A 23249-nucleotide genomic window follows, 5' to 3' on the forward strand; every position below is an offset into this window, starting at 1 on the left:
TACCTGCAAAAAAATTAAAAAAGTGGGTTACCCTCTTTTGAAAGTCAGCCATTCAATTATTGGTTTTTCTATAAATATGAATGATTCATTTCGGGGTTTGCCTTACCACATTCAATGCAAATAAATCTTACTCCAGAAACCATTGATTTTGAAAAATCGATGATTTATAAAACACCGGCCTTTCACGCAATTAAACTAAACTGAATTTTTCTTTTATTCACCACCAACCATCCTCCTCCATCACCGAGTGACAGATTGATCACCCCTAGTTCGCTACTCCTTGCGCTGGTCGCTCGTGTTGGTTGTACCGGAGTTGCCGTTTGCCGAAGATCGGGACGTACGGGAATATTAAAATTTCCAAGATCGAGTCAGTAAGCTGTGAACGATCGGAGGCGCTAGATCGAAAGTAGCCGCGTCGCAGCGCCGACTGACCGACCGAGCGAGAGTGCAGAAGAAGGAGAGAAGTTTTGTGATCCTCGTCGTTACTGGCCCAGTGAGCCGTTCCTGCCACTTCGCGGATGAAGAAGTAAAATATGTACTTCACGACCAGAACTGCCTGACATATTCCACTTGTCGCCCTAAGAAAAAAAGAAACACCAACGTTGCACTGCTGGACGGGCCGAATAGAGCGTGAAGCCGAAAGTAGGAAAATCGCTAGCGCTGGCGGGAAACCGTGAACAGAAGATCGAGTTTTTTTCGAGTTAATTATTACTGGTGAAGTTCCTAAATTAGTCAAGTCTCGTCAGCCGTAGGGAGGCCGTGGTGGAAAACACGGGCCAAGAATATCGAATACAAGGTGTTAGTGTTGACATTTGTTTTGTTTTTCTCTCGAAAACTGGAAGCCGTTTAAAAATATCCCATAGTTTTGTGGGTTCAAACCTGGGCTCCCGGAGAGAATACGAAACATCGAGCAATTAGTGAAGGGATCATCAAAAATAAGTAGCAAAAAGTGTTCAAGTGTTGGTTTTCTTTTTTGGGTGCAAGACGCTCGGTGACAGTGACGACGAAGAGTTCAAATTTCGGCGGACGGTGTAACGGCCTAAAGCTGGCCACGGTTCGCTGTTAGCAGTACCCGAGCGAGCCCTAGGTCTAGGGCTTCCGGGGCGGCCTCCAACATGGGCACCCCAGTGAAATGGTGAGAATCTGATCAGCTGATGGTGTAAATATATTTCAATGTTCTAACCGTATCGAAATACCGTTTGTATATTGCAAAGTTAAAAAAAAATTATCGAAAAGAGATAGAACTTCACGTGCCTGCATAATTGCAAGTGTAAATAAGAGTGCATAAAATGCTAATTGCTCATTGCGGATTTTTCGAGGATCGGATTATGGCTATGCAGCAAACGATTTGGCAGCTATGCCGATAAGTGTATAGTTTACTTTTGCAACACTCGGCAGTTTCTACGGGCGGTCTGTGGATATTATCGCATATACAAAAAAATGTTACCATGCTTTCCATTGGGATTCTTAGAACTCTTGTGTGTTGGCTTGAAGCAGAACATGTTTTTTTTTAATTTGAGGAATCTTACTTATGAAGCATGTTGAAACACATTAGCGCTCGGTTGGATATGTGCGAGCTTGTTTAATTATATTCTAACAAGATTCGAATTCCTGCAAAGGCGGGGAACTTGTTGCTTGTGGTCGTTAGTAGATCAGATTACTAATGATATTTGGCAAGGATCAGTTTTTCCTTTATCGAACCACGATATTTTTGTATTGTATTATATTGGTAGTATTCGATCCGTTGAATAGTTATATAATCAAACTGCTGACATTTCAAAAAACATTTGAAAATCTATGAAATGATTTTCTGAAATTTGAATATATTCACAGGGTATCTTTGGACAAATTGTTCGTAAGAATATTTCCCACAACCTGATAAAAATTAAAATTAGGCATGGCTTACTACGATCAAATTAAAAAAATGAACTTTTTATGCTGACGAGGTAGAAAGTTGGTGTCTTCGACAAAGTTTTAGAAATGCTCGTAATAAAGAATTTTGTTGAACTAGTTGAACTTGTAGGATTTAATGTTATCGATTTGTGAAGCGTTTTCTATGGCAGTACCCTCAAATTTAGTTTTTGCCTTTCTCATATAAAGAAACGCTATGCAATCACTGTAAAAATCGACTTTTTAACCGAGGCCCGGAGGGCCGAGTGTCATACACCATTCGATTCAGTTCGTCGAGATCGGCAAATGTCTGTGTGTGTGTATGTATGTGTGTGTGTATGTGTGTGTCATTTAAACTCACACAATTTTCTCAGAGATGGCTGAACCGATTTTCGTAAACTTAGTTTCATCTGAAAGGTATAACGCTCCCATAAGCTGCTATTGAATTTTTAGTTGATCCGACTTCCGGTTCCGGAGTTACGGGTTGAAGAGTGCGGTCACACAGCAAATTCCCATATAAACTGGTACCACCATGATGTTAAAATGATGTAAAACATATTAAAATTGATGTAACATTACTCTAGTTTGCGGGTCTGGATCACTAATGATCAATTAAAGCAGCTTTGACCACATTGGCCACCTATGACGGTTCATGACGCCCCCGGGGAACCCTAACCCAGTTCCTAAGCTAATATCACACCCATTCCCCAACGAATACTCTACCGATTTTTACAAACTTGATTTCAAATGAAAGATACAGTAATAACATTGACTGCTGCTGAATTTCATTCGGTTCTGACTCTTGCTTCCGGAGTTACAAAGGTTTTAGTAAGGATACACTGGAGTTTCCCATATAAATCGGTACAATCGTAATACCTCAGAGGCTAAAAACTATTGAAATGGTCACCAAATTACTTCTAATCGCAGATCTAGATCACTGATTGCCAATCAAACATTCTTTGAATATATTGTCCACTATCAACGATTCCGGAAGTCCGGAATTCCGGGCATATTCCACAATTAAAGTCACATCGGTTCTTCGGTGATGACTGAACCGATTTTCTCAAACCAAGTCTCAAATGGAAGGCAAAATATGCAGTTGAGTATTGCGTCGCCGCCCCTCCCCCCCTCCCTGACGTATCCTCCACTTCCACTATACTAACCCCCCAGTCCCTTCACTTTCAAACCTATTCCACCAACATTTCAAAATATAACCACATGAAGATAACATTGAACTTATGCTGATTAAGCTAATTAAATATTATTCTTTTGCCTTTCTCATATAGAATTGCATAACCTGCAATTGCTCCAAAACCCGACTTTCCAACCGAGGCCCGGAGGGCCGAGTCTCATATAACATTCGACTCAGTTCGCCGAGATCGCAAAATATTTGTTAACAAAATGTCCACATCGGTTTCTCGGAGATGGCTGAACCGATTTTTACAAACTAAGATTCAAATGAAAGGTATAATACTCCCATAGGTTGCTATTGAATTTCATCTTCAACCGACATCTTGTTCCGGTTTACGAGTTGAAGAGTATAGTTACAAAACAAAATTTGTTGATTTGTCCACATGGGTTTGTCGGAATTTTCTGAACCGATTTTGACAAAGTTGATTTTAAATGAAAGGTCCATCAGCTGCTGTTGAATTTTGTGTGGATCCGAGTTCTGGTTCCTGAATTACAGGGTGATACGTACGATCGCGCAGCAAATCCCAATTCTAACGAATTCTGCGATGAATGTAAAAAGGTGTTTTTTTCCAAAATGTAAACACAACTGTTGAATTTGTAGATCTAGGTCCCCAACAGTCATTCAAAGGCTGTTTGGCCACACTGGCCACCATCGACGGATCCTGAAGTATCCAAATTCAGAATAACGGTTATATTAGTTTCTCGAAAATGGCTAGACTGATTTGATCAACTTAGTCTCAAATGAAAGGTGTTGCGTCCCCGGAAACTGATATTAAATTCCATCTCCATCCGACTTCCGGCTCCGGAGTTACGGGTTGTGGAGTGCGATCACATAGAAAACTCCGATTCAAACCGATACCGCGATGAATGCAAAAAGGTGCTCTTATATATACTTACCAAGTGTAATAAGAATGAAAGACATTTTCATAATGGTATATTGTACGAACCAGCTATTAAATCATAGTTTAGAGAAATGAGAAAGGCACAATTGCACCTCTAGGTGGATTAAAACAGGTTTTTTAATATAACTTTTGCCACTTCGTGCAAACCGTGTTCTAGACAAATATGGAGGCATTAAAACCACATAATATTGTTTGAAGACTGTAAGTAAAAACCTTACAAAATGAGCTACATAGTCCGGACATTGAAAATAGTGCCTGCTCGTCCATTTTGGTTTGCACCTTTCTCTCTTGTGCGCAGTTGAAGTTGGTGTAAAAAAATTTAAAATTTTTCAATAACTCTAAAACGAATGAGTATTTTTACAAGAGGTGTGCGGGGCAACCGTTAAGTACTGCTTTAGTAAGGATTGTGTTCTTGCTTATTTTGTTTTGTGTGAATCGTCATGTTTTTATCCATAGCTACTTTTCCTTACTTGCTGTCAAACCTTCGCGATATATCTCACCTGCTCAGGTCTGCTGCAAATATCGTACCCTGTTGAGACATGAACCGGTCCGGGGGTGTCGACCATAAGGATTTACATCTGTTTACAACCACCTTCGGCGGGTTTCGTATCCTTCTTGGTGCTAGTAGTTCCTATTTATCTGCTAGCTGGGGCTGAGAACTTCTTGGCGGCAGTATTTCACCCTATACCGATGCCAATTTTCGCGATCCATTTCGCTGCCACTGTAACGGAATAATCATCGGCGGTAAAATTTTTCTAGACAACGATATCCCGATTTTCTCCAACTTCGTGTTTTTCCTCCTTAACTGCCGTTGCTAGCCCTCTGACCGACATCTACTGTCTACTCACTACTTTTGCTAATATCGAAGCTTGTTGATACGTTAATCGATCCTACAGAGAAGCCGTCCAACTTGACATACATCCCTTTCCAGCCACCCTCGCAAAGTTTCGTCCTTGGTTTCTTCATTGACTTGTTTCTAAAGTGACCGAACTCAAATGACATTTTATGTGTCCAAACGGTTTGCAGTATATTTATTTTCCTGGACAGGAAGATAATAAATTTTTAAAAGTAATTCAAAACGATCATGGGAGGGGGGGGGGGGGGGGTTTGAACCTAACCGTCTTTCAATTTCATTGCTTTCGTTTCTCTTAGTCTCAAATTTGCCGAAAATAGCCAACAAAATCGATACAATAGCACCTTGCGGCAATTAAAACATAGTTACGAAATTTTTACTGGGCGAGATTAGTATGCAAATAAAATTACTGCAGATGATTAGGTTAAATTTTGTCCTTAATTTTCCTGTAATAATTCTATAAATATCTTTTTCTCTATCTTATTATTTAATGAATTAACAATATGATTTGTTAATTACGAAAGTCATGATAAGATCTTATGTAGGGGAAAGGGAGTTCTCCAAACCTTACGAACTTTTATCTCGTGGGGAGGGGAAGGCTGAAAAGTTCTACAAAAGCCTTACGTAATTAGTGTACGGCCCCTTAATTGTTTCTTAGATTCATAAATTACTCTCCTTAGTTTCCTATAAACATTTTAGGATATAAAAAAATGCTGGCAATGCATATAGACATTTTCTAGATACCATTTATGGCACTTTACTCATGTAAGTGATGGAACAAAAAACTTATTATATCGCATGATTTCCTAATCTCATTTAGCTGTTTATTTACATAAAATAAAATATTTCTTGGAAAATCAAATATACATTAGTTTCGTTTGATTGTTTGTGGTTTCTTGAATAACTCGTCAAAGATTTGTTAACAGTTATGTGTCCAACGAAAAAAACACCTTTAACAGGCCAACGTGGGTACCCGGGTACCCACAAATTGAAATGCTCATAACTATGGCTTCCTTTATCCGATTTGAACACTTTTAGATTTTTTGGATTCAGGAACTCGTCCACTTTTTGACTTTTACAATTGAACCGGATGAATGAATCTGGTTCTTGGTAATCCGGATTTTCCGGGGTAATGTTCCAGTAGTAGGGTATGATTTGTAAATTTTAAAAATGTCCTAGCAATATGAGTATCAAAACTCTTCAAATTGTCTCGGAAGTTTGTTATTTGTTGTTACGGGACCCAAGGGCAGTTTGAAAAAATGGAATTGGAATGGAATGGCCACTCACGGCCCCACGGGAACCTGCTCCGGAATGTACGTTCCGGGGTCAAATCACCAAGTGGTTCCAAAACCACGAGAAACAGCCTACTGATGCAATTCCAAGAATTTTAATACCCATATTGCTAGTATTCCATTGAAGTTCACAAATAGTTTCACAGTACTGGAACCTGCTTCTGGAAATCCGGATTCCCGGGAACCGAATGAAGTAACCCGATTCATTTTTACCAAGTTTAAAGCCAGATGAGTTCCTGAATCCAAAACACTCAAAAGCATCAAAATCGGTTGGAAATTACCTTAGTTATTGGTATTTCAGTTTTGTGGGTACCCGGGTACCCACGTTGGCCTTTTACGTAGTAAAAAAAAATCAGGAGCCCCTCCTAACTCCACCTTACATTATCAATAAAATTATTAACCCAAAAGCTTGACTTAGTGAAGTTCTAAGATGTGACAAAGTTTCAATTTCCAGCTAGGGATAAAACATAGGAATTTCATTAATTGAAACCTAAAAAGGTACCCGGGTACCGCGTCGGATACATATCGGTTAATGACTTCTAAGAATACTACCTACCTTCGAAAAAAACAGATGTTCAACTTTTTCATATTTCTTAATTTTTTTTACGTTTCTCTGTGAACAGGTGCGGACACGTCTTGGAAAATATATTCCCTTTGTTCACATTTATTGTTTCAGAACAATCTTGGGTTGGAGAGAAAATACCTTGATTTTTAAATGAAGAAGCGAATTATATTATGTTACATATCATGACAAAGCAGTAATCATAAGTATTGAGCCAGTGCACTATATTGGTTACAAATAAGCACTAGCATTGTATAAAAATCTTATTTCAGCATTTTGAATGAAATTGAAATACCGAAAATTTGATATAAAAGTCATTAAATCTCGCGATATCGCAAAATCTGTTGAATAAAGCGACAAAAAAATGTTTAGGATACCACAAAACATTTTTTGTCATTTCACTTGTTGTAAATTTGTAAACTAGTGCAATGAAATGTGTATTTCTATGATTCAGTATGGTTAGAGTAACAAAATTTAATCTTCAGCATAAACGTACAGCAACTATGAATCTATCCCGCCTTGTGCAGGGAGAAAAAGCTTCCATAGCTTTGGGTCAAGAACCATACTTCCACAAGGAAACTTCTTTGTTGGAAAGCTACTTAACCCTGTCTTCGCTGTTTTCAGCAAAAATAGCATAACAAATCCACGTGAAATGCCTCGTGCATGAATACTTGCGAATCGTGCTATTGACGCAAGGACGTATACCCTCCGATCTTACAACTCACGATATTTGTCCTGTCACAGTCAATAATTTCGCGCAATGACGATTTCAAAAGGGTTGTATCATAATGTGACAGAAATAGGTTTCCACACATAATAGCGGTAGCGAGCAAGTGTCCATCACAAAATTTGGGGCAGCTCAGATATCAATTTGAGAGGCACCGAATTGATGGAATTCTCAAAAATAGTACAAACCTGCATATACCTAGTGTAGGAAAACATTTGCACGAGCTGGCAGAGAAGCGCTGTTAGATGTAACTCTCTGCTCTGACGGGATTACGCATAAGTTGGCAACCTGGCTATAAGTCACTGAGGAAAGATGGAATTATTCCGGTTCTACTCCAAAGAGGATAGGAATACTTCAAGCATGTTAAAGAAAGTTCTTACTTGTAGTCTCTCAACAGGATACATTACATTAGCGTGGCGGGAAATAATTGTAAATTCATTCCCAAAGGTGGACGCGTAACTTATGAGGAGACAAAGAGCTTTAGACCGATCAGTCTGACATTCTTACTTCTCAAATCAGTGCAACGTTTAATCGACCACTACATTCGGAATGTTAGCTTGGGCAAGCACCCGTTGCATGCATATTAGCGGGGTCAGCCTACTACACCCAAAACAAAAATATCTTGCAAGCGACAATCACTTGCAAATAATGTCAGCATCGCTTGCAATTTCGCAGCTAAAGCCGCTTGCAATGTTTTCAAGCGTATAAATCACTTGATCTCTGGCTATATCTACACACGTCTCTTTAACACATCTATCCAAGGTTTATCACCACCACAGAGCCCATGCTGGGTGTTATAGCAACGCACGGCGAGTTTTTATTTATTGTCTCCTTTTGATTCATTTCTCACCAACATCAATTAACACAATCTTGTGGGTCATCCATTCGACATGAGACAAGATCGAATCGCATTCGATCTAGTTTTAGACATTTTCAATACGCAGGGGGGTCAATCGATGTGTCAAAATGAAAAAGTTTTCCACTTTTTGGGAAAAGTTATATTGTTGTTGGCAGTTGAAATCCCAGGTCGTCGATGTTGTGCTATCGTATCACAAGCACCATTCAGCACTTTCGTGAAAAACGAGTTAGCTTGAGATTTAACATCCTTAGAATAATAAATGCTAGAAGCTTTTCGGAGAAAACAATCGGTTCCTCTATGTTTTTGTCGATTTATGCGAAGATCAATTGACTGCATATACTGAGAGTTTTTAGTTAAAATGTAAACCAAAACCGCCACACATGTGTTACCCGCGCGCCGATTGTTCTATTTGCAAAGGCAAAAGTTGATTCATTCTACCTAGTGTGTGAAACGTGAACAATCAGTGGCAATACAAACCAAGAGTATATCCCATTGCGGGCAAACTGTGTTGCTGTTGACTTCTCGAAATGTCCGGTAAGACCATCGATTCGTGAAGTGGAGCAATTTTTGAAGGTGAACAACGTGAACCTCAACGTAGCAGAAGTCAATGCGGTGCCATTCCACCATTTACGTCATGTGATACTGATTATGTTCAAAAACATTAGTCAAGCAGAATCATTCGCTTCCCAGAACAACATGAAACACGTCGTCGGATGTAATGACATTTTATACAATATCCCAACGTATATAGATGTTGACAGTATTGAAATAATGATACATGACCTGGCACCACGTACAAGTTCCTCCGTTATCAAAAAAAATCATGTCAAAATACGGAGAAGTGAGTAGTATTACGGAAGATACTCGGAGGAACTTCTTCCAAGGACTCCGCAACGGCGTTCGTGTGGTGAGAGTGCGTCCGACAAAACCTATTCCTTCTTACTTGAGCTTCTCAGGCAAATGCCCTCAAGGTATTACACATTCTCAACGAACACTAGTCACGTATCCAAGGCAGATTCCTACGTGCCAATATTGCGATCAGCCGCTACACCACGGAAAACCTTGCGCGGAGACTACTAAGGAAATTCCACGTGATACGACCAAAGCTGGTATACAGGCTTCGTATGCTAAACCACAACCGGTTGGTATACCAACGACTGCGGACCGGCCATGCACAAACACCAGCTCAACAACGATCGAGCCCAGTACCACTAAACCAACAAAAGAGAAAAGTTTTTTCTTTCATTAACTGCTATGAACTGTGCTTAGTCAGTAACGGTTTGTCCGGAATTTCCTCTCAAAGAGAATTTTGACAGCTGGCACCTCCCAAAATGGTTCGTCATTTATGAATGGTCCCCAAGGTAGCAGAACTCGTTCTATCGAGAAATTAGCGCCTGTCACAATCGTGATATGTTATATCTTAGTAGTCAAACCGAATTTCAGTACACTGAAAAAATCCAATTTGTAGCGATTCGAAAAGCCAATAATATAGTATATTCAACTAAGTTTTCTTCAAAGTGGCTTTTGTCACAAGAGAGTACAACAGCGACGATGTACATTAAAAATGATCGAAACTATTGATTTTCGACTGTCAACAACGCACATTGGATACCACTGAATCGGTCAAGTGCAGCCCCGATGAGAAGGGGAGTCAGCCGGGGGCAATTGGGTTCGGGTCCTGTTTGGGAGCCCGTATTTTTTTCTAAAAGGAAAACTGATTGCACGGAATATGTTTTTTCTTTGTATTATAAAATTGTTAAAAGCAGGAAGAAAATTGGAAAGCATTTTAATTCAATAACCCGAAAATTCGAACTCTTAATGTGGATACCTTACCTTTATTTGATATATGACGATTATTAAAATAAATATTCTTAAGGGTGTTGTCTAGTTTATATACAAGGTCATAAAACCGAGTTTTTATTACTTCAATCAACAGAATACACTACAGAATATATTGAAGCCAATTCAAGCCGTTCGTTTCTTCGCTAACTTGGTGATACTGGATGCGATCTTGTGGAGTGAATATTTGTTTTTGTGAGATGCATAGACATTAGATTTGTAGCCGTTTGTGGGTTGTCATAAGAGAACGGTATGCTGTTTATAGTTACAGTAGGCGGACTTTTCTTAGCTGCTGCTGAACAAGATTTTCCGTGGTGCAGCCTCTTTTTGCAAAACTTGCATCTGTGAATCTGCCCTGGGTGCATGACCAGTGTTGTCTGATTAAACGTCCCATTTCGGTTGATCTGCATAAAATGGTAACGTGAATAGGAATTGTTTTGTTCGGGAGTATTCTCATCACACAGACAACGTTATAGACTCCTGGTAAAATGCTCCTCGAAGTTTCAGCTGTTATGGAATCCACTTCTCCATATTTTGACATAAACGTTTTAATATCGATGGCAGGGGTGCGCGGTGATAAATCATGTAAACGCAGCTTTCTAGAGCAGTTGTCTATATACGGGGATGTTTTAGTGAACGTTGCCACATTTGTTACTTTGCTGCATGTTGTTCCGCGAAACGAATGACTGCTTGGTTAATATATGTTAATAATATGAAAATCAAACAAATGATAGACACTGTTAAAGCGTTGACAGCAAACATCCAAAGGATGATTCTGGCCGTACTGCGTGTGATGTGTTGAGCGTCGGAAAAAATCAATTCTCCGGAAAGATCTTCCAAGAACGTTGACGTCAAGTTTTGCTAGAAGCGCAGGAGAGTCTATGTTGTCTGTCAGAAGGTCGAAAATGAAAAGTCGTTGCAGAAAGATCCGACTGTATTGCAGCGTTGGGAGATTGATGAGGATACAGCGATCTTCATATGGACGAAGCTGGAAACTATTTTGCCAGGGTAACCGACGAAGTGCAAAGCTGACAAAGTTCTTCTGTACCCTTTCGATACGATTAATGTGTATGGTGTGATACGGAGCCCAAATAGTAACGCCATATTCTAGAATACTGCGTACCAGTGTAATGTATAGTGTTTTTAGACAATATACATCATTGAAATCACGAGTGTTGAGTTTGATGAGTCCCAGTACAGCGTAGGCTTTAGCTATAACGGAAGAGTAATGTGCGGTAAAGCGTAGCTTACAGTCGAGAGAGCTTCTTCTCTAGGCGAGATGAGAAGGTAGACTGACCTTATTTAACAGGTAATATAAATGGATATTTTAGTGAACTTTTGTATTTTGATAACACGTTAAAGTAAAAATATAAAATATTTTAAAAATACATTGTCTTGAGCTAGAACGGTGATTGTGGGTCACGCCAATGATGCTTGTTATATCTATAAGCATCCACTTGTTATGTAAGAAATAAAGAAATCAAATCAGTTGAATCCAACCAGTAGCTCTAGCAGTCGGTTGCCTGCTGTACTATTGTTTGTTTGCGTCCAATTGCTTATTACTGCGTTCTGTGTTTTTATTGTTGTCAGTTACTACATACTACAGCTCCTACATTACGCTTAAAAGTTACCAGTAGAACATTTTCTTGGTTATTTCCGGATTACATATGAGCTAAAATTTGATAAATTGAAAATCTTCATGATTTTATATTGTTAAACGAGAAGCACTAGTTGCGCCTGCTCTCATCTTGCTTACAACAAAAGCTAAAAACTACTCCACCGCAATCAGTAATTAAATCTAACCGTGCATCGCTTTGTCTCCACCGCAGAAGTAAAATATCATGCTCTAGTCTACTGTGTCTAATATGAACAAAAATGATTGACCAATACAAGCAGAAAGACGTTCTATTGTTGTCAAACTGTATTCCTGTACATTTTTCAATATTTCCTTAAAATCATCTATTCAAGAAGTGAAAAAATATTAAGAGTGCAAATGGAGCTTAATAAGGCCAATGTATACATTCTACAATTCCACCATGTTAGACATATATGATTGAATGTGGTAAAATGAAGTCGAGGTACAAATACACGAATTAGCTCCGGCAACTATGGCAATTTTATCCGATTTGGATACCACAAAATAATATGTTGCCGAAATTCACCTATCTGGCAGGCTATCTGTAAATGTGGCAATATGAATCAGCCACAGAGATGGTTTCACAAATTTCCCATGGCTTAAGAAATACTAACTCATGTTGTACTCGAGAATCCCACGGAATGTTAAACAGAAAACGCGTTGTTAATCGAGGATGCTTTGCTTTTCTTTGATGTGTGTTGTTTCTTCGTGGCAACTGGTTATCGTTTATTTAATTTGAACAGAACGATATGCTGTATAGTTCTCAGTAACAAGTATGCGAGTTTCGAAGGTTCCCATATTGAAAGTTTGGACGGAATATCTATGGGATGGTCGAAGGCAGCATTATTTTGATAGTACGACATCTGTTCAATACCGTTTCGGATCTTTTGTAGCAATGGAATTCACGAGAACTGACGCATCTGAGTTTTAGGTATTATGGTGTGTGCTAACTTCTGACTATGTGATTATGAGTGTTTTTGTGATCTGAAATATTATGATCTCAAAACAAATGCGTAGAAAAAATGCTTACAACGACTATGCATGGTATGTTCTAAATTGTACTTCACGCATCTTCGAAGCATTTTTCTAGATGGTCGAGTCGTACATAAGTGAAAACTGCAAGAAACAACAACAAAAGTATGCAGGAACGAGTCTAGTTGCGATCCTACTATCCAAAGTACCTCTAAACAAGGTCCTAATATGCGACAAAATTGTTGGTGGTGGTGAACAGAGACAGTATATAAAATGTGGTAATGATGACTTAGACGCTACCAAGCATGCTACTAACTTCCTATATAAGGACTTTGACTACTACCAACTTTAAGAGCCCGAAGGAAAGGCAGATCATAATATTAGTTCCTCAAGATTGGTAGAACTGAAATGACAATTCTCTCTCTACTACTACTACTACTACTACTTCAAAATATTCATTAAACAACATATCATAACATTTTGAGAGTTTCCTAGGGAGTTGGTGGGCTCGATTATTCTCATAGTCAATCCTTATTCATATCTGAGAGCATCAATGAATAAAAGCTTTCAATAGGGATATGTCACGGGATTTATGTGTAAATATAAAACCACTATTTTTGGTTTTGTAGGAGAACCGGGGGCAAGTCCGACACCATAAGCGCAATCATTTTTCTAAAATTCCACAAAGCTGTATATTCTGTTCATAATTCTTGTTGAGATGGTTCTTAACAAGATATAATTTTTTCCGTGTTTCAAAAAATTGGATTCATTGAAAATTATTGGTTGCCATAAAATAGAGAAAAATGGCATTTTCAAAACGCTGTCGGTAAGACCGGCATCCCAAAAGGGCAAGCGCGACATCGTTTTTAACTTTCTTTTTGTCCAATATTTTCATTAAAAATGTGTTGTGTATGTGTGATATAGTGTAATTATGTGTATATGAGTATGTGTGATTTTAATGCTTGTTTTCTGCAGTTTCATCGCGTAGCAAGAGGAAGAGCATTCGAATGCGTGATGTTATGAATAAATAATGTCTAACGCTTGGTTTATATAAAGGTATGGATTTTATTATCACTTGTGAAGCTATTCTAAGATGTGAGATCAGTTCTGCAAACATAATGTATCCCCTGTTGTTAGGATTCATTCACTTAGAAGTAATGTACTCTTCGTAGTAAGCTATCCGATTCGTGTTATAATTTTGCGGAACTTTTTTAATCAACAATCCGACGGTCGATGAAAATTGTGCTTCAATATCATTTCAGAACCTCATACTTGATTCTACTGTTTCGTTTCGCTTTATAATATAACTATGAATCACGCACTATTTAATTTTTTGCTCTTTTGGTAGACTTGAGACTGATACTGACAAGAAATACATGCAAAAAACGGAGCTTCCGTGTATTTCAATTATTAACATTACGTAATTATGGTATAATTGAACACAACAAACATTCCCAGTCGTTTGTATCGAATCAAAAATGAACTCAAACTTCTAAACACCATGTCTGTCTTACCCCACCCAAAAACTAGCGGTCTTGTCCTAACAGTGCTCATTTTTGTTATATACTCAATTAACCCTTAAATGCGCAATGCTGTTTTAAAATCATCTAACAATTATCGCACGTGATATAGCCGTGAGACAATTTTCACAAAATTCTAAAAAAAATATAATTTGCGCCTTCAAGGGTTAAAGTATTGAAATGCTCAAACTTATCTTCAACACACATACAAATAATGGAGAGGACATTAGAATGTGCGACAAAAACAAACGATTTTCAAAGCTTTTGTGCTGTTAGAACCTTCAAATGTCTCAACAAAAATAACATCCAACTGCTTATCAACTTTGATGTCGCATGTTTTGTTTATTTTGTTGACGTTTGATGAACCTATATAGCAACGATGTGTCTCGAAATGCTCAAAATAATTGTACTAATAATACTCTGTCATAATTGAATAATTTAACATTTGATATTTGGGAAAAGTCGTGGGGTGTCGGGCTTACCCACATTGTCGGGTTTAGCACCAGTTCCCCTACCAAGAGACGTCGATCCTCCAAATAATCTGGACTTTACAAATAATGCTTTATCGTGAGGTTTTGGTCCCTCATGATAGTCACATTTCTGAGGTTTTACAAAGATTTATAAACCCCCTATCCGCATCAGCAGATGCTCAACCTTTAGCGAAAGGGTAGAAAAGTTTAAGAAATCGATCACTGCTGTGTTAATATTCCACAGTCACAAGGTTTTGTTCCTTGAATTCGTCTATTTCTATTGAAGTAGGGGACGGTGGGGTGTTATGAGCACCGTCCATACCCGTTAAGCTTTAAATGATAAAACTTTAGTAACTACTATCAAATGTTTCTATTGTTATGACGACATTTACCAGAAAATGAGAATTGAAACTCTAACAAATAATTTGGGTAGAAGTTCATATAGATTTGACTGAAAATGTGTATTAAAACTGAATTCGAAATCTGGGTCAATATGACCCGCTAACACCTTGTTCGTAACTTTAAGAAAATGTGAGCCCTTTTGGGCACCAGCCCTTCAGTAGTGTGGCCTGTACATGCGACTTCATCAAAATGTTGTAAGACGATTTGGTAACCGAATGAAGAAGCTTACAACGCGGTTACAAACACTCGACGGGTTACGTCTGTCCATCTTGCTTGGCTGCCTCACCCCGCCCTACTCGTTTTCCGTACATGTCAATTTCAAATTTCTGCACTGTGCTATCCATACTGTATCGAAGTATCATAATGCAGCTTCCTGAAATTTCTACATAAATATTACGTCATATCCTTGGAAGCAAGCAAATTATAGCTACAATGGAATAGCTATGTGCATTTGTTTACACGATGGTTCCTTCGTTTCCGTATATAAAATGTAGAACTTGTGGTTGAAACGATAAGATCCACATACTGAGTTCTTATCAGCAGCACTTACATCTTCGTAGTGCGCAGTTGTCGTTGAACACTAACTTGCGCGCCTTTTCGAGTTCTTGATTAGTTTTTTTGTTCTTCTCTATTTATAGGTTAATAACGACTACGCTTCTTGTATGGTTTGGACAGCACACATATGCGGTAAAAATAAAACCAAAAAATGGCATTACTTCCGGTCTTTATTCCTAACTAATTTTGTTCTAATTTTCTTCAACCATAGCAATTTTGGCAAGATCTAACAGGAGGCGTTGGATTGTTTAACCGAAACGACAAAGACAACGACCGATCAGGCCAGCCTTACATCGACCCTAGTTATAATGTGATCGATACTGTCAGTGGTGCCCAAGGCCCACCGAGCAAGAACTGCACATCAGGCGCATGCTGTACGCCCAAATGTTTCGCGCAAAAGGGTAACCGAGGGTTTCCAGGTGTACCGGGGACGCAAGGTCCGAAAGGAATGCGAGGTTTTAACGGCACGGAAGGTTTACCAGGCAGCAAAGGGTCCAAGGGTGAACCGGGACCAATGGGACCGATGGGTATGAAGGGAGATCGAGGGCGTGACGGTCTTCCTGGGTATCCTGGTGTTCCAGGAACAAACGGACTGCAGGGTGCGGCAGGTGCCCCTGGTATTCCTGGAGTTGATGGATGCAACGGAACAGACGGACTTGCTGGACTTCCTGGTTTGAAAGGTGAACCTGGACCACGAGGTTATCCGGGCCTCCGAGGCGATAAAGGTGACAAAGGTGAGGCTGCGAGAGACCCCGAAAATTACAACAAAGGTCAAAAAGGTGAACCTGGAAGAGATGGTGCTGAAGGGCTTCAAGGACGGCAAGGAGAAACAGGTGAACGAGGATATGAAGGAAGGCCTGGTCAGCCAGGAGTTCCAGGTCCAGCCGGAATGAAGGGTGATAAAGGCATTAAAGGATTTTGCATAAAGGGTGATAAAGGTGAAAAAGGAGAAAAAGGAGTAGAGATAGGCTCGCTAGAACGAAGCGAAACCGTAACAGGACCTCAAGGACAAAAGGGAGATAAAGGTTCGGATGGTTTCCCTGGCATCCCTGGAGATAAAGGTCAGGCCGGAGAACGAGGGTCTTCAGGCGATAGAGGTTTGAAGGGTGAGAAGGGTTTACCTGGTCAACCAGGTCCAAGAGTAAGTTTGCTAACTGAAAATGAAATTGTCGAAATTATTTGACTTTTTTGTCTTTAGGGACGTGATGGCAATTTTGGTCCAGTTGGTTCGGCTGGACAAAAAGGTGATCGAGGCGTGGAAGGTTTACACGGTTTGAAAGGCAATCCGGGACCAAAGGGTGACCCAGGTAGTGATGGTACTCCGGGTCTACAAGGTATTCCTGGTCCTCCTGGGCCACCTGGTGGTGGTGAAGGACGGCCTGGTGCGCCAGGACCGAAAGGTCCTCGTGGTTATCCAGGTCCTCAGGGGCCAAAAGGCATTGATGGGTTCCCTGGAGATCCCGGTCCACGAGGCCAAACTGGTCCCAAGGGTGGTCAAGGTATACCTGGACGCCCAGGACCGGAAGGTTTCCCAGGTGAAAAAGGTGAGAAAGGTGAATCAGGAGCCATAGGATTAGCAGGACCGCCAGGTCCTCGGGGATTCCCAGGAGTACCTGGACCGGAAGGTTTACGAGGTGAACCCGGTGAACCGGGTAAAGGCATCCCTGGTCAAAAGGGTAATTCAGGAATGGCTGGGTAATTGAATTGATAGTAATAATTCAATCAAAAACTGATATGCATAAATATTCACTTACAGATTCCCTGGACTCAAAGGACAAAAGGGAGAACAAGGTTTCAAGGGTTTGATGGGAGCTCCTGGTGATGCGAAGGAAGGTCGACCTGGTCTACCAGGTAGACCAGGACGTGACGGTGAAAAGGGCGACGCTGGACGACCTGGTTTACCGGGATCTAAGGGAGAACGAGGAGAAAAGGGAGAAATTGGAGGACGCTGCTCGGATTGCCGACCAGGAATGAAGGGAGAAAAGGGAGAACGTGGATACGACGGCCCTCCAGGTCGTTCAGGTACTCCTGGATCTCCAGGAGAGCGAGGTTATCCCGGTGAACTAGGTGCAGATGGAAGTCCTGGTCCACGAGGCGCACCTGGTATCAAGGGAGAAGCTGGTATTCCTGGTATTCCGGGTCCAGTCGGAGAACGTGGCGAATCTGCTATATTGGATCTAGATCAAATAAAAACCGATAAGGGTGACAAGGGAGAACGAGGAGACATGGGCGCACCTGGTGTGAAAGGCGAACGCGGTAATTTTGGACCTCGTGGTCCAATAGGACCCAAAGGTGAAATTGGACCTAAGGGCGATATGGGACGACCAGGTGAACCAGGTATTGATGGTACACCAGGAGCTCCAGGACGCGATGGAACTCCTGGTAAACCAGGAGAATCGATTCGAGGTGAACCAGGTCTTAAAGGTAATCCAGGTTACACCGGAGAAAAGGGTGACAAAGGTATTGCAGGCTTTAAAGGAGAGCCCGGTAGATGTTCCAGCATTCCACCGAACCTAGAGGCTGCAGTGAAAGGTCCCCCAGGTCCTCCTGGTGAAAAAGGATTCAATGGGCCTCCCGGTATTCAAGGCGAGAAAGGTGATAAAGGCGATCGCGGTTTGACTGGTAGAGAAGGTCAGACGGGACCACAAGGTCTTACTGGTCCAGTTGGACCCCGAGGTCTACCAGGTGCACGTGGTGAGAAAGGAAGTACAGGCCCAATGGGTTTTCCTGGAAACCCTGGTAAAGATGGGATGGCAGGATTCGCTGGGCTACCCGGACCAAAGGGAACCAAAGGTGATCCAGGTCTTTCGATGGTCGGTCCACCTGGTCCAAAAGGTAATCAAGGGTTGAGAGGTCCTAAGGGTGATCGTGGTAGCACGGGTGATCGAGGTGATTCGGGACCACCAGGCATGGTTGGTTATCCTGGAGAAAAGGGAGACGTCGGCCTTTCCGGAATGCCAGGTCCACCTGGACCAGTAGGTCCAAAAGGAGAAACAGGCCCTATTGGTCCTGCCGGCCACCCAGGAGCACCGGGACGACCAGGTATTGACGGTGTCAAGGGACTACCAGGCTTAAAGGGAGATATCGGTGCCCCTGGTGTTATCGGTTGGCCTGGCCAAAAAGGCGATACTGGTCCTACGGGTAACGATGGTTCCAAGGGTTTCCAAGGTCGCAAAGGTATTCAAGGTATACCGGGAGCTGCGGGACTACCAGGTCTTGTAGGACAAAAAGGAGAACCAGGCGAGAAGGGAGACAAGGGTCCCATAGGACCGACGGGTCCAACTGGATTACGTGGTCTGCCCGGAATACCTGGACAAAAAGGTGATAGAGGTCCGTTTGGTCCTCCTGGTTTAGATGGTTTAACTGGTCTTCCTGGAGAAAAAGGTGACCGCGGTTATACTGGTGCTCCCGGTCTTCCAGGAGAACCAGGTGACTCGTCAGAGAAGGGTCAAAAGGGTGAACCGGGTGCACCTGGATTGAGAGGTGTGGATGGTCGACCTGGTTTGAATGGTGTTCCAGGGCAGAAGGGCGATGCTGGACTTCCTGGATACGGGCGACCAGGTGCCCCGGGTGAAAAGGGAGAACGTGGTAATGATGGCCTCGATGGACTACCTGGAATTAATGGTCAGAAAGGTGATGCTGGCGTCACTGGATTCCCAGGAATAAAAGGAGACAAAGGCAACGCTGGACTACCGGGTATCCCAGGATCACCGGGCATGGATGGTGCTCCAGGTCCTGAAGGAGCACCTGGTCTTCGTGGTCTTGATGGTGAAAAGGGATCGAAGGGTGAAGCAGGGCGGTTCGGAGAACGTGGTGAACGTGGCGAAAAGGGAGATTTGGGACCACCAGGTCCTCCAGGTTATATGGGACTAAAAGGCGAGCGTGGTGTTCCTGGAGAGCGAGGAGCGCCAGCCACTGTTCAGGATATTAAAGGTGATAAAGGTGAACCTGGACTGCCTGGGCCTGTCGGTATGCCTGGTAAAGTCGGACTTCCTGGATTGGTAGGTGAAATGGGTATGAAAGGAATGCAAGGAGTGCAAGGTCAACCGGGCTTCCCAGGACCACCTGGATTGAATGGATTATCGGGAATGAAAGGTGATATTGGACTTCCTGGAGAAAAGGGTGAGCCATGCCCTGTGGTTAAAGGTGAAAAAGGTCTACCTGGACGACCTGGTAAAAACGGGCGAGATGGTGGTCCCGGGCCGGTAGGCGAAAAAGGTGACAAAGGACTACCAGGCTTACGAGGTCCAGAAGGCCCGCCTGGATTGCCTGGCCCACTTGGAAGGCAAGGTGAAAAAGGAGACCGTGGTGATTCTGGCATTGAAGGACGTCCGGGTAAAGATGGTTTCCCTGGACCACCAGGACCTAAGGGTGAGCGAGGATTCATCGGAGAAAAGGGTAATCCTGGACCGCCTGGATTCCCGGGACCACAAGGCGAAAAAGGTGACAGAGGTCGAGATGGTCGTGATGGTTTCAATGGCCCTCAAGGTGCTAAGGGCGACCGTGGTCCACAAGGTCCAGAAGGTGCTCCTGGTTTGGTTGGATTGATAGGTGAGAAAGGAGACAAGGGTATAAGAGGTCCTGCGGGACTTGACGGAGCTCCTGGTGAGAAAGGTCAGAAAGGAGAGACTCCTGCATTACCACCACAACGCCGAGGTCCTCCCGGCCCTCCTGGTTTCGATGGCATGAAAGGAGATAAAGGGTTGCCTGGTCTACAAGGTCCACCGGGAATTCCAGGTGCAGTGGGACTTCCTGGTGATATTGGTTTGCGTGGAATTGAAGGCGCTCGTGGTCTCCAAGGTATTCGGGGAGAAATCGGTTTGGAAGGTCGTCCGGGACGTGATGGTTTACCTGGTACTCCCGGTCCGAAAGGTGATCCCGGAGCGGCATGTTCTCCAGCTCCTGATTATCTCACTGGAATCCTGCTTGTCAAACATAGCCAATCGGAAGAGATACCACAGTGTGAGCCTGGCCACGTCAAACTATGGGATGGTTATTCTCTGCTATACGTCGATGGAAACGACTATCCGCACAATCAAGATTTAGGATCTGCGGGTTCGTGTGTTCGCAAATTCTCTACACTACCGATTTTGGCTTGCGGTCAGAACAATGTTTGTAACTATGCTTCGCGAAATGATCGAACGTTCTGGTTGTCCACTTCGGCTCCGATTCCAATGATGCCCGTCAGCGAACACGAGATGCGACCTTACATTTCCCGATGTACGGTGTGTGAAGCGCCATCTAACGTGATAGCCGTACATAGTCAGTCACTGGCGATCCCGGATTGTCCCAACGGGTGGGAGGGTCTGTGGATCGGGTATAGTTTCTTAATGGTGAGTATATTAGTTTTACAGGGTGAAAGATTAATCTATTTAATATATTTCTTACAGCACACGGCAGTTGGTCACGGTGGAGGTGGTCAGTCCCTGTCAGGACCTGGTTCCTGTCTGGAGGACTTCCGAGCTACACCGTTCATCGAGTGTAACGGTGGCAAAGGTCACTGTCACTACTACGAGACACAGACGTCATTCTGGCTCGTTTCGCTCGAAGATCACCAACAATTCCAGCGACCTCAGCAGCAGACCCTGAAGGCGGGCAACTTGCTATCGAGAATATCGAGATGCCAGGTGTGTACTCGTGTTTAGGTTTTTCATCTATAGCGAAAGAGAATAAAAACAGCAATCCAAGCGCACACAGTAAAATCAAAATCCAATTGCTAATTTATACAACAACAACGTGTGCCTTCCTAAGTTATTTCTAAAAGAGAATAAGAACTTGTTAGGGACTTTTATTAAGTTAAGTAATGCTAGAGTATATTATAAATAAAAGTCCGAAAAGAAACCAAAAATATGTAAAAACTGAGAGTATGTAAGTATAGGAGTATAAATTCCTGTAGCTTTTTATAAAAAGGTATGCAATAATGTTTTAGGCATTGTGGAATATGTGCTAGATTCTTGTAGTAATTACTTTGATTACAAAAAAAAAAACAAAATACTGCCTCTTGGAAATATTGCAACAGAGACCGCCAATTTCTCATGAAACCTCCCTGCAACGAATTTAGTTAGCAAATAACAACTTGTATGTTTTAATAAATAATATTACCAGTGCGATTACCCTTTGTGATTGAATTCTATTTTTTGATTAACGTACATATAACAATCAGAATACTTGTAGAATCTAAATGTTGCATTTTATTTCCAACTCAATGAATAGGGGAATAGGGGATGCTGGAGGACACTTAATTCCTCTATTGAAAAAGATTTCAGCAATGGTTTTTGCATTTAGCATTTGACTCATTATTTCAAAATCTAACATGAGTTATCGTAATTTTGGGTGACCCTTGTGAAAATGGCACTGTGTTTGTGGTATAAAAAATAGTGAACGATTTATAGGGATCAAATGTCTCCAGCATTCCCTATAGCTGCCACTTTGTAGACTCGATGTGTTCATGAAAAGGGAAATTAAAATTAAAATGAGTATAAAATCGGTTGCTTTTCTTCGACGGGTTTGCGCATTTAGGATTACGTACGTTTAACTACCGATTAGAGTGCCATCAATGAACAGTTAGTTCAGCAGCAAGTCACTGTTCAACAATTGATACGACATCAGCCATATTACCGGGAAATAGAAGATGATTTGCAACACAATGTACTCCGAATAAAACGCATTTTGTAAACTGTACATTTCCGCTTTTTTATATTATACTAAGTGTTATAACCAAGTATCTCCGCTATCTTGCGCTTCCATTCAGTGTCGCAGAATCGTTAAAGTCGAAATAAAGTTCTTAAAAATTAACAAAAAAGGTGTTTACTGGTTTGCTTCCAAATTCCCGTAGAATCGGAATAGAATCGGTTTTTTGTGGTCCCCTTACAGAAGAAGCGCGAGTTGGTTTTACGTGCACTAGGTTAGATTATATTTCACTAGACTTACAATACAGGCTAGTCCACAAGAAAAGGTCTTTGGGGGTTCAAAATCTCCCATGAGCGTTTTGAATTACTTTTAAATATTTATTAACTCATGCTCCTGCTCATGAAAGCTGAAAAACGCTCTAACTTTGCGTCTACTGCTCCGATCTTTATAAAAATTTGGTATAGCATTGTTAATTCTATTCTATTCTATTCTATTATAACCCTTACACAGCCAGTATTGAAAAGCATCCTGGAAAACACTACAGTTATTCTATGGTGTTTTTCTTGTCAATATTAATATTTGAAGCATATTTTCATATGTCGCAAATATTAAAATGGCCAGGCCTACTGTGCAGAGTTGGGTTTAAAGATGATTCAAAATTAAACGGCAATTAAATTATTCAATATAATAATCTGATTAACGAATCATTTCGAATCTTAAAGGAGGAAGAAACGAGGACAACCGTACCAACCGTTTCCGTTTGAAGGGGATATGATAAATCGTTGGGAGTGACTTTGCTAAGAAGGTTATTGTCACTCCTTTGGTCCTTTGGGATGGGACAGAGGTACAGCAGTCATTCGGTAACTGGGTGCTCTTTAACTGGGCTGCTTTTTAACCGGGTGTTCGGTAACTGGGCTATAGCCCAGTTAAAAATCAGTTAAACGTCAAA

General features: G+C 41.5%; 1 protein-coding gene across 1 annotated transcript; it reads left to right on the forward strand.

Annotated features, from left to right (window-relative positions):
• Window positions 1-386: 386 nt before the first annotated feature.
• On the forward strand, window positions 387-22351 carry LOC131678846 (collagen alpha-1(IV) chain). Its single transcript, XM_058959246.1, has 6 exons — window positions 387-1135; window positions 15754-15802; window positions 15882-16811; window positions 16869-17365; window positions 17427-21003; window positions 21061-22351. Exons 1-6 carry the CDS (start codon window positions 1116-1118, stop codon window positions 21313-21315), a joined length of 5328 nt encoding a protein of 1775 aa, XP_058815229.1. The 5' UTR covers window positions 387-1115; the 3' UTR covers window positions 21316-22351.
• Window positions 22352-23249: the final 898 nt, after the last annotated feature.

Source organism: Topomyia yanbarensis, chromosome 2 (genome assembly GCF_030247195.1).
Source record: "Topomyia yanbarensis strain Yona2022 chromosome 2, ASM3024719v1, whole genome shotgun sequence".
In the NCBI taxonomy this organism is placed as follows: domain Eukaryota; kingdom Metazoa; phylum Arthropoda; class Insecta; order Diptera; family Culicidae; genus Topomyia; species Topomyia yanbarensis.